General features: G+C 31.9%; 1 protein-coding gene across 2 annotated transcripts; it reads right to left on the reverse strand.

Moving 5' to 3' along the window:
* Positions 1-50: 50 nt before the first annotated feature.
* Positions 51-9,709, reverse strand: LOC127076642 (putative ABC transporter C family member 15). 2 transcript variants are annotated; one of them, XM_051018351.1, is made up of 12 exons: positions 9,549-9,709; positions 7,866-7,963; positions 4,311-6,649; positions 4,113-4,199; positions 2,801-3,454; positions 2,554-2,718; positions 2,019-2,313; positions 1,672-1,886; positions 1,261-1,566; positions 1,058-1,121; positions 726-965; positions 51-576 (listed from the first exon to the last, which is right to left on the reverse strand). In XM_051018351.1, the coding sequence occupies exons 2-12, from the start codon at positions 7,909-7,911 to the stop codon at positions 437-439; spliced, it is 4,551 nt and encodes a 1,516-aa protein (XP_050874308.1). In that variant the 5' UTR covers positions 7,912-7,963; positions 9,549-9,709; the 3' UTR covers positions 51-436. The 2 variants fall into 2 exon arrangements, with proteins under 2 accessions (XP_050874308.1, XP_050874307.1); XM_051018350.1 differs by having other exon boundaries at positions 7,866-7,993; positions 9,549-9,702.
* Positions 9,710-12,325: the final 2,616 nt, after the last annotated feature.

The raw sequence follows: 12,325 nt of genomic DNA on the forward strand, positions 1-12,325 counted from the left end.
TTGTTAGGATATGATCAATGCATTTAAAATTTTGTCGTTGAAGACAATCATAATGGTATAGCTTGGTTGATATGGATTACGGGGGATATGTTTACAATAAATATACTCCAAGAGTGCACTTTCTTGACTGATACAGGGAACTGCTTATTACAGTTTTACTAGATGAGAAACTAGACTCCCTTATTTATAATCTCATCCCAATTGCTCTTTCCTGCTCAAAATTGGAGCCTATGTCTCCTCAAATATAATATATCAAACAAAGAGCCTCTTAATGATTTCCCATTTTGCACTGCTACTTCACATCGATGGGACCAGGAAGGAACTCCTTTCTTTATTGAAGCTGTGACTGAAATAGTTTGGAGCCTTTTTTGTCCCATCTAACAAGTAGCAATTTGTGACTCCACTAAATTAATATATTATCCATAAAGTCTTGAATTTACTCCTTGTTTTGGACATGTTGAGTTGCCAAGTTGTTGAAGCTATGTGATCTGCTAGAGTATTCCTTTATAAGTTTGTAGAAGAAGGAATCTTCTCTTTCAAGTAACTTTGATGGTTCATCATACTCCGCAATTCTCCCTGTAATATCAGATATATATATTAAGCTACTTCATGGAAATATCATATGTCAAACTTCATTTTGCTGTGGAATAGTCTTCTAAACTTGAAAACCTGTTTAAAACAGTTAATTGTCAAAACTAGTTCTAATGGTGCTCTCAAACACTTACCATCACTGAGAACCAAAACCAAGTCGCTGTCTATAACTGTGTGGATTCGATGAGCTATTGTGACAACTGTTCGATTGTTGAACTCTTGACAGATGATATCCTGTATCACTCCATCAGTTGCAGAGTCCACTGAGGCTGTTGCTTCATCTAGTACTAATATGCTGCTTTTCTTCAGTAAGGCTCTTCCAAGGCAAAATAATTGCCTTTGTCCAGCACTCCAGTTATCACCATTTTCAACCACTGGGAAAGCATTTCAGTTATTAGTAACAATGATTGATTATTACCAAAAGCATAATAAACTATGCAAGTTGATAATAGTTAATGAATCCAACCTGGGGAGTCCAACTTCTCATCCATGGCTCTCACTAGGTGACCTAGCTGACATTTATCTAGAGCCTGAAAATGAAAATTTCATATGTATCAAACTATATTATATACAAGATGATCTTAGAAAATGTAATGAGGGTATTTTAGTATATTTCAAATTATATTATACGTGTTATTCATGATCTAGTTGTTTGATTAAAGTGTTTACCTCCCAGACTTCAATGTCAGAGTATTGCTCAAGAGGATCCAGGTTTCCTCTAACCGTGCCTTCAAACAAGGCTGGATCTTGTGGGATAATGCTCAGCCTTGACCTTAAGTCATGGAGACCTATCTCACATATGTCCACATTGTCAATCATGATGCATCCCTCTCTTGGTTCAACAACCCTGAATATTGCTTGTATGAGTGTTGATTTCCCACTGCCGGTTCGTCCTACGACGCCGATTTTCTTCCTTCCAGGAAATGTGCAAGTGATGTTTTTCAGCACCGATGGGAGATGTTCAGCATAACGTATCTGTATCATATTTTATTGTATATAAAAGAAGATATGTTAGGAAAAACTGGACACATAATTTGAATCATCACACATTTTGTGTCCTAAATTCTCGCGATATCAAACCTGCAAGTTTTGGAAAGATATTGTTCCAGTTTCTGGCCAGTTTCTTGGTGGCCGGCAGTTTTCAATCACAAGAGGTGATTCACTTGCTAAATTTGTATATTGAAGAATTCTTTCAACTGATATCATCTTGTTTTCCGCATTACAAATGTTCCATATAACTGAAGCTTGCAAGACATTTAGATTGATTCCATATGTTACTGCCAACCCTGCTATGCCTGTAACATACAGAGAAACAAATCTTTCAATTCCTGTGAGTCGCTTCATAAAACATTGATAAGTGATGATCTTAAAGGGTTCCACTTTTATCGACGGTTATTGATATTTTCTCAGTAAAGAGTTGTACTTACTTGGATTGATGAAACCTTCAGGGAGGCTCACTAGCAAGACAAGTGAAAAGGCGAAAACAAAATTTGAAAGCAAATTCAATCTGAAAGAAAGCCATTCCATTGCAGACACATTGTGAAACCACGGCCTTGAGAAGCCATCCAAAAGGACAAGATTTGTGCTCATGAAACGGCCTTCTTGATCGAAAGCTCGTATTGATGCAGCTCCTGCTAAAGATTCTGAAAAATGGTGAAGAATTGGAGTAATCTGTATCTGTGCTAACCGAGCCAGCTCTCTTGCCGTTGGATTATAATATCTCTGAAATAATAAACATCATTCAACTTCTGTTATGATCATTTTTGTTTACTAGTTTAACATGAGTACTGCTCTTGCATCTTCTGCTTTAAATATTAGACATAAAATTAAATACATGATTCACATAGCTTACACATTGTGAAATTGAAATAATATATGTTGCGTAAACTTTGAATTAGTAATGAGTAACACTTGTTTTATGTCTTTTCATAGGGAGAGCAAGAAGGAAAAAAAGACACATACTTGATACCATATGCAGATTGCAGTTACTGGAATGAAGATGATAAACACTTGCCATGCCGCCTGACACATCACCGCAATCGTTCCTAGAATCTGTATTATTGAGAAAGCACACCATCCTACACGGTTTGCTATTTCCAAGTCTAACACACTTTGATCTGTTGAGGCCTGAAATTGAAATTTTCAATATTGCATTCTAATAATAATAACAATAATAAACCTAAATAGCATTTTCATATATATAGCTTACTCTGTTCAAGATTCTTCCAGTTGGGGTAGAATCGAAAAAGGACATGGGGGCTCTTTGCACATTATGCAACATTCTTGTGAAAAAACTTTGTGCAGTCCAAAGTCCAACATTTAACACTAACATGGCTCTCAGAAGAACACATAACGCACCAGCAACAGATAGTACCATATAAATAAGTAATATGAAATTCATATCATATATTGGCTTAGCATCAGATTTTGTAGGACAAACCCAAGCCATCCAATAGTTACTGGCAATCTGAAGAATTTGGAACGACGACTGTGCCAATATTATGATTGGAACAAGAAGTCCTCCTTTAACAGTTGTCAAATAAGCCCAATAAACTTCTCTTGATATGCTTCCTGTTTCTCGTTCTTCATCTTGAACCAATTTTCCGTCATTGTTTCCTTTGTTATCAGGTGGATTATCTTGCACTGTGTCGAGCTTTGTGTGCAAAAGTTCAGAACTTGAGTGTGAGTAGGTGATGCATTCTCCTTCAGGTATTGGATTTAAATTTGTTTTACTTGTGTTTTCAACCATAAGAACCGACTCTAGTGCTTTGCTATGAGCACCAACTAATACTTCAAATCCTATATTTTGCTTTAGAAGTTCTTCAAATGTTCCAGCTTGTGCAATCCTTCCATTTTGCATTACCTGGTAATCATTTTGAAAAAATAAATCAAGACAAAGAAATCTGTAGTAAATGAACAGTTTAACGATTTTAATTTTTGTTAAGAGTTTCACATCGGACAATATGTGGCCTGAACATGTGTTTATAAGTGGGGCTAATCCTCACATTTGAAGCCGGTTTTGTAGGAATGAGTTAGACCAAATTCTAATTCTAATATAGTACCAAAGTCAGGTTTAAGATCCATTGGGCCACTTCCTATTAGGTTTAACTATCAAACAACCCACCAATCATGTCCACACTCCTGAGTCCCACCTCGAACAATATATGATATGTTTATAAGTGGGCAGTCCTCACTTTTAGAGCCGGTTTCGTATGGATGAGTTAAGCCCAACCCACATATTCTAAGAATCAGTGTTATCAAATATCCTCCTTGGCAGTGCTATGGTGGATATACATGGCGTTTTTTGGGGCTCACTGCAATGGTAAATATTGGCGGAGATTATGGATTTTTCCCCATAATCCGCAAAGCGGCCAGTATGGCAGAATTTTGGCTCTCTGCCATGGACTACCATCGACAGCACTGCTAAGAGTTTTGATACACTGACGTGTAAAAAGTTTTACACCGTTAATAAATCAAAACCAATCATCATAATTATAGAACCAAACTGAAGATTGATTTACCAGAATGAGATCTGCTGCTGGAAGAAACTCAACTTGGTGTGTAACAAAAAGTATAGTTTTCTCTTTGAGAATCCCCATAAGACATTCCTGCAAAAAATATAAGGAACACAAAACATTAAGCAATGCAATATCTCAAAATAATGTCCTCATACCATGAAACATTTACATATTTAAAGTATAAAAACAAAAAATTCTGACCTGAAAGAGGTGAGTCCCGGTATGCGCATCAACAGCACTGAAAGGATCATCAAAAAGGTATATATCAGCATCTTGATAAACTGCTCTAGCAATCTGTATCCTTTGTTTCTGTCCACCACTCATATTAATCCCTCTTTCACCAATCTCAGTCAAATCACCACATGAGAATAGCTCAAAGTCCTTCTTCAACGCACATGCTTCAACGGTTTTCTCGTACTTATCTTCATCAAACTCTTTTCCAAAGGTTATATTATCCCTTATATTTCCAGTAAGTATCCATGCAGATTGTGGAACATAAGCTTTTGTTCCACTAATCTTAACATTCCCTGATTGTTTATATATCTCTCCCAGAATCCCCGAGAGCACACTAGATTTCCCTGAACCTACAGAACCGCAAATTGCAACCTTCGTTCCTCTCTTAACTTTCAACTCGATTTCATCAAGGGTTGGAGTTGTTGACTCAGGATCCCAACTGAATCTTCCTCTCTCAACAGCAACATCAAATTCTGTTTTGTCGTTTGCGACGTATTCAATAGCATCATGTTGGATTTCTTCCTTCTTAAGAAACGAAGCGATCCTATCGACTGAAACTTTTCCTTGAGCAATGACATTGAGTAAATCAGGTAGACTAAAGATAGGGTCCTGTAACATTCGAAACGTCGCGAATGCGGATAAGACTCTTCCGGCTGTTAGTTCAATCCCTAAGAACATACATGTCCAAAAGGTTATCACTGAAATGAATGTAGGTGAACCCCAGAAGATAAACGCGGAAAACGCTTGTTGTCTTAACGACTTCAATAGCCAACTATATTCGACGATTCTCAATGATGCTATCCTTTGGAAAAATTCACTATCCCATGCTTGAAGTTTCAAAGTCCTCATGTTTTTGAGAATTTCTGAAGTGGTTTTCATTCTGTTGTCTTTCGCATCCATGATCTTGGTTTGGTATCTTTTCTGTATTTTCGTTAGCGGTATATTCAAAGCCATAACAGCTAGCGTCGCAGCTAATGCAGCTAATGAACCTAATCCAAGATTTGTTTGCAAAATGAAAACAGCTAAAGAAATTTGAATCGGCAGCATCCATATTACGTTTACGTACCAAACGAAATCGGTAATTCTCTGCACATCTACACTCATGTAGTTCATTATCTCGCCACCGGAATGACTTTGACGCGATCGGCTAGACAGATGTAAACCCTTCTTGTATATATGTGCTATCAACCCTGCTCTTAATCGAAGACCTAACTGCCGAGCACCGAAAATCCATTGCCTTTGAGCTATGGTCTCAACCATTTTAGCACATAAGAAACCTAACGACAAAAGGTATCCGCTCTTTACTCCGCGGATTTCCTTCTCAGTGAGGAAATTCACAAAGTCAGTTATCAAATATGGACCAACGTAAGACGCGGAAGCACATATTATCGCGAAAAACGCGTTAATCGCCGCTTTCTTCCTAGCAAATAAATAAATCGCCTTGTAGATAGACGGATTTGTAGTTCCGTCTTTCTCCTTAACCTGTCGTAGACTCTCGTCAAACGAGCAATTCAGATATTCAGCAGAGTCCTTAATGTCAAGATCAGGAATGTCATTCAATTGAAGAGGTTTCTTATACCCTACTGCAAACAATGGATTGAGCCATGAGAAAGTTATCAACTGAAAAAGTGTAGCTTTTCCATATGGCGACGATTCTCGTACAAACTCAGAGGAATGTTTCTCGTTTTTCTCTCCCAAAAGTGGTTCAGCTATACTTCCATTTTTTGTCGCAATGATATCTATGCCTGTTTTGCCTCTTGTCGAAACGACTAAAAGACACGTTGAGGAAACCAAACCAAGAAGATCAGCATACTCCGTTACACCAATTGTACCGTTTTTTTCGACGCTGAAATGAACATGAAGAATGGTGCTGATAATGCTCAAAAGGAAACTGAAAACCCACCAAGCTCTTACAATCCAAGGGAAATAAGCGTTTGGCCTTTTCAACATCTTGCCTATTGCGATCACAACAATTGCATACGATAACACTTGCGCTATCTCCGATGTTAAAGCTTGAAGCTTCGAGGTACACTCAGGCTCATCATGATTGATGATCAAAACCAGCATTAAGGCATGAACAGCAAACAATAAAGTGGTGCAAAATAAGCTGATTTTGGAAGCGAAACCGAATTTTATAGCGTTTGGATTCACTTCTGAGAGCTTGTTTTGCTTGGTGACAACATTGTTCATGCAATTTCGAAAGAGTTGGACTAACAATATCACAAAGAATCCAAATTCTAGAGGTAAAGTCACATGTTCCAATAAGCACGGTGAGAGTAATGGCTGCCATGAAAAACTTCTTAGCTCTGAAAAATCCAAATGAAAAGTGATATCAAAATCATGAAGCTTCATGGTAGCATATAGTAGAAGAAGCAAAAGTAATATTGAGCCTATAAAAGTATAAAAAACTCTTAACAGAATAGCAGAATTTTGTGCTGAGTAAAGAGTAATGACTTTTCGAAAAAGAAAAGTGATTATCACTTTTTAAACTACTCTAAATTGTTTATTATTATTATTATTATTATTATTATTATTATTATTATTACATTCCTCTTGTTTCAAACTTCTCTTTGTCCTTTCATCAAATAATTGAGTCAACTTTGACATCATTCACATTTTTTTAAATGAAAAATGTTTGGCAACACCAATAAGTGATTATGGATTATTAAAAGGTGTAGAATTTCAAGTACACAATGCTTACTAACAAACAAAAAGGAATAAATGTTTACAAAACAACAAATGTTAAAAAGTGTCACTATTGCATTAAATTGGAATCCCCACTACTTTTTGTTTTATTTAGATTTTCCAACATTTCCATAAAAAATAACTAGTATCTCTCACGTATATTACAGATGAATCTCAAAATAAAAAATCACGATGAAGAATACAAATTTGATTTTTCCAACAAAAATAAAAAGGCCAAAAGTAGAAAGGTATGACTAGGATTTAGATGAATGAGTACAAACACAAATATAAAGACAACATTTTTCACTGACAGCAACACCACATGCTTTGTCAATTATATATATATATATATATATATATATATATATATATATATATATATAATATATATATATTATATATATATATATATTATATATATATATATAATATATATATATATATTTTGATATCTCAAATATTATTATATAGTTACGTGTTGTACTTTACTTTGGTGAAGATTGTTATAATCTATGTTCCACTAAAAATATATATTATATTCACCGAATATATAAAATACATTATTGAAATAAGACATTTGAGAAAGATAGCTAAAAATGAGTGGTTGTTGAAAAAACAGTGTCTCCATTGTCACTATACTGAAATCACAAACTGGAATATTAATGTCACTCTCATTAGAAATTCAAACATTTACTCATTTTCTTGAACGATGATTAGAATCTATGAAACATTAACATAGATATCAGAAACAAAAGCTACACTAAAATGTTAATATTTTTAACAAAATAAAATAATTGAAGCTTCAAAAGTACTATGTTACAAATAATTAGAACTTACTTGTTTCACGAGATAACAATATGCTGAATAAGTTCTCCAAAGCCATGTTTTCTTCTCACAGAACCTCAAATTATTGTTTCTGTTGTGTTGTGCAGAAACTATCACAAAAATGATTGGCCTTAGAAAATCTGATACATTATATAAAGAAAATAAAGAATCATATGAGATTATTTTTATAGTGTATTATAGATGATGATATGTCACGTGAGAGTTGTATATATATATAATTGATTTTTGTCATGTTATACGGTTGATGGTATGTGGTGTTCAGCTTTGGTATACCACTTCATTTCATATACACATAATTGGTAATAAAAAAACAAAGCTAGTGGGAGATGGTTTCTGTCATTTTCAGTGTTCAAAAGTGAATTTCAAAGAAAATGCGTAAGAAAGTTAAAGCTTTTAGATTGCATTTCTACAAAGAATCTTATATTTTGGGCTATTTCAATCGATGTTTTAAAAAAGCGAATTGATTAGGATATTGAGTCATTAGTCCATTGGTTGAAAATATGATAAATTGGATTAAATCGAATAATTCGGTTGAATAAATCAGTTTCAATAACAAAACTATAAATCAGTCTAACTGACATTTGGATAAATTTCAAAATATTATAATTTCATCGATTTATTCTTTAAATTAAAATTTTAAACATAATCATCACACACAATAAAATAATACAAAATATAAATTCAAATAAATTTTGAAAAAAATAAAGAGAATAAATAGTTTTGAATAAAGTGTACTTATATTTTAATTTTTTAAAAATTTATCAAAACAACATCGTTTTGTTGGAGGAAAAAAACAAACATTTAACTCTCGATTTTTTAAAATTTTTGATTAGTTGATTTTTATCGATTTTGGCCGATTCTAGTCAGTTTTCACTGATTCAATAACTTATCTGATGATCCAGTAATCAGATGAGATCAATGACCTCTTCCGTTTTTAGTTCAACCAATCATTCCGATCCAATTTTTAAAATACTGATTTCATTATCAAATAATTAATTCAGAATTTATCTCATGTAATTCAGTAGTATGAATAGGTATTAGTAAAAATAATTTTGCATTAAAATAATTTTTGGTGTTTAGATGAATGAAGTGATAATAATCAAAAGTAATTCATTAATATGATCGTGAGTATTTGAGTTTCTTAAATTTTTTAATTAAGCTATACTTTACTAATGACAATTTTTTTAGGGGATAATAATTTTTTTTCGAAAAGTTTTTCATTTTTTAATGAATATTCTTATTAAAACCATGTACAAGGTATTTGGTCATGGTTTTTAAATTCCACTTGCACAAAAAGCATATGCAACGAATATTACAACTTACAGTTGTTAAATTGTGAGTTTATTTTTTATTTATACTCAGTATAATATATTTAATAATACCATCAAAATCTAAGTGTCTTGTTTTTCTTACTTGTCGAACTTAACATGAAATTAGGGTTTAGTCTTTCGATTTTGATCCAACCATCATTGATATGTGAATGTGAATTCTTTGAGATGGTTTTAGCAGAAAATTCAATAAATATTCAACTATCATTCATTCATCATTCATCATTCATCAAATAATCATAATTTCATCACAATTTCACTAACATTGTAAACGAAATTTCTAAGAAACATGTATAAAGAAATTATGAAAGAAAAATCAAATCAAATCAAAACCAAACAAACATACCTCAAATTAGATGTCACAATCTGAAAGACAACCTCATGAATTATGTTTTGTGGTTTGAGAGCAATTTGTGATTATCTTGAAAACATGAAAGATGTGTGAGAGGTGGTGAATGAGTAGTTCTCAATAACCACACACTAGACTAAGATTGACGCTATTTATTTTGTCACAATATGGTGGAAAAAAATAGTGTTTTTATATGGAAATTGTATGGAAACTATTCTTTGATTTTCGATTTGGCTCTTTAAAGTTGTTGAAGTTTTTTTTTTTATAAAATATTCTTTTGAGTGTATTTAGGGAATGGTTGAAAAATCTCCTATTTAATAGGATTAAAAAATAATTAAAGAGGTGGTTAATAAATTGGCTTCCTCTTATCTAGCAAAAATATATCAAAAAGTTTACTTTTATTTACTTTAATTAACTCATTTCACCAAACATCTCATTTATTTATTATTAATAGTTTATAATTTTATTTTAAAACATATTTTTAAATGAAATTTAATATTTACTTTTGGGTTATAAAGATAATTTAATTAAACTTTTTGAATTCAAATTTTATCCGTCTATTCAATTTTTTTAAAATCTTTTTTATTTATTTTTTAAAATTTTTCTATAAAAAAATAGTTGATGACGAGTTGTGATAGGACTTAGGTGCTATGGAGTGCGCTTTTGGTAAGGCGAAATTGGATGAGTTATAATGTTAATACTTTAACATTCAATAAGAAAATGAATGTGAAGTATTTTAGGTGTGACAATGAGTAGAATACAAGTTTTTCCGTGAAAAAAAAAAAGGAATCAGGTTAGAATCAACACAACCCACCCTGCATGAATGGAGAAGACTCTTCGAGTAAATTTGACGACAAATAGTGAGTGCTCGCCTATGATTACGGACCAATCAACCTTTGGCAACCAACTCAAAGTGCATACATTTTGATTATGTTTTCTTATAATTAGTCCTTTCTATCTTTTGAGTTTAAGTCAATCTGAAACAGGTCTAAAAATATAAATATTATATAATTTAATATTTATTTTTCATAAAAATATATATTCCAAATACATTAAAAACCCATTCTAGAGAGAGTTGTTCTCTCTTCTCTCTAGAACAACCAAACCCCCGTGAGTATGCATTTAGATTATGCCTTCTTATAATTAGTCATCTCTATCTTTTGAGTTTAAAGTCTGTCTAAAACAGGTCTAAATATATAAATATTATATAATTTAATATTTATTTTTTATAAAAAAAATGTATCTCATTTATAAAGGAAAATGTCTCTTTCATCCAATCTCACTCATGCTTCCATCTAAACTAGCTCAGTCATTGATACACTCTTTCTCCACTGCGAAATCTCTCTCTCTCTCTCTCTCTATATAATATATATATATTATATATATTATATTAATATATATATATATATATATATATATATATATATATATATATATATATATATTATAATATATATATATATATATATATATATATATATACTGATTCAGTCGCTGCTGGAGCCACCACCACTAGAAGATGAAAAGCTTGTTAAACTTAACAATGGGGCGTGTAACTCTCTTTCCTGTTTGTTTCAGCTCCTACATCTTTGATGTTGACTATGTTTCACACATCCCCAAAGTCGTCGAGGATTTATTACATGTTGAAGTTTATCCCTATTTCATATAAGTTCATTTTATATTTTTGTGTTGTTTATTTTATGCTTTTGTTTTTGGGATTTAAGTTTGCGCTCTTGGTGTTTGATAAAAACCCTCAAAGAATTTTTGTGTCTTTGAGCAACACTATCTCTAATCATCAATTACGTTTTGAATATTCCATAAAAATGGACAATCTTGAGAGCAAAGGTAGTTGAAATGCACATACACGAGTCAAAGAAATCATCCTTAATTGGATTTGTAAATAGATTATGAATTATCATTCCTATATTTCTAGTAATGGTGTTCTTAAGAGAGTTAATGGATGAATGGTATGTTATTATTTTTGGTTTGATTGTGTCTTTTTAGCTTGTGATCAATCCATGTTTAATGTATTTTATGTTTATGCATTTTTTTTACTAGTAAAGATGCTTTTAGACTATGGATGAGATATGTCATATGTCTCTTGATTGTCGTAATACCTTACGACTTTTCACTTAATGAAATGATGTTTTATATATATATATATATATATATATATATATATATATATATATATATATATATTATATATATATATATATATATATATATATATATATATATATATAAAATTAATTTCAATAGTGTTAAATATTACCGAAAGAGTGGGTATATGAAAGACAAGAATATGTGTAAGTCTATCAATAAAATAAAATTAAAAAGTGATATATTTGTCTTTTGAAAAATCATGCACATATTGTGGTGTAAATCAACATATCACGGAGATTCTTATATTTCGACCTAAAATGCTTTCGCAATTAGAAGAATTTTTCATTCCCTCCAACCACTAGATATAACCACCTGAAATTCATGTCATTAAAAAAAGGATGTTTTGTAACAAATTTAAAATAATAAAAAATTGAAATTGAAATTTAAAATTTGTGAAAACATCTTAGTAAAACACGTCGCTACTCAAAATTTAAAATAATTAAAAAATAAAATATAGATTTTCATATGGGGAATTTTAGCAGTTTCAAATTTTTTATTGTGACATGTATTTCAGGCCGCTAACAAAATTTCAAATTTTCAAAATTTTTAATGATAAATGTTACCAGTGAAATTGATTGTGGTGCAGACACTCTAACATACTTTTAAGT

This window comes from Lathyrus oleraceus, chromosome 4, assembly GCF_024323335.1.
Source record: "Lathyrus oleraceus cultivar Zhongwan6 chromosome 4, CAAS_Psat_ZW6_1.0, whole genome shotgun sequence".
Classification (NCBI taxonomy): domain Eukaryota; kingdom Viridiplantae; phylum Streptophyta; class Magnoliopsida; order Fabales; family Fabaceae; genus Lathyrus; species Lathyrus oleraceus.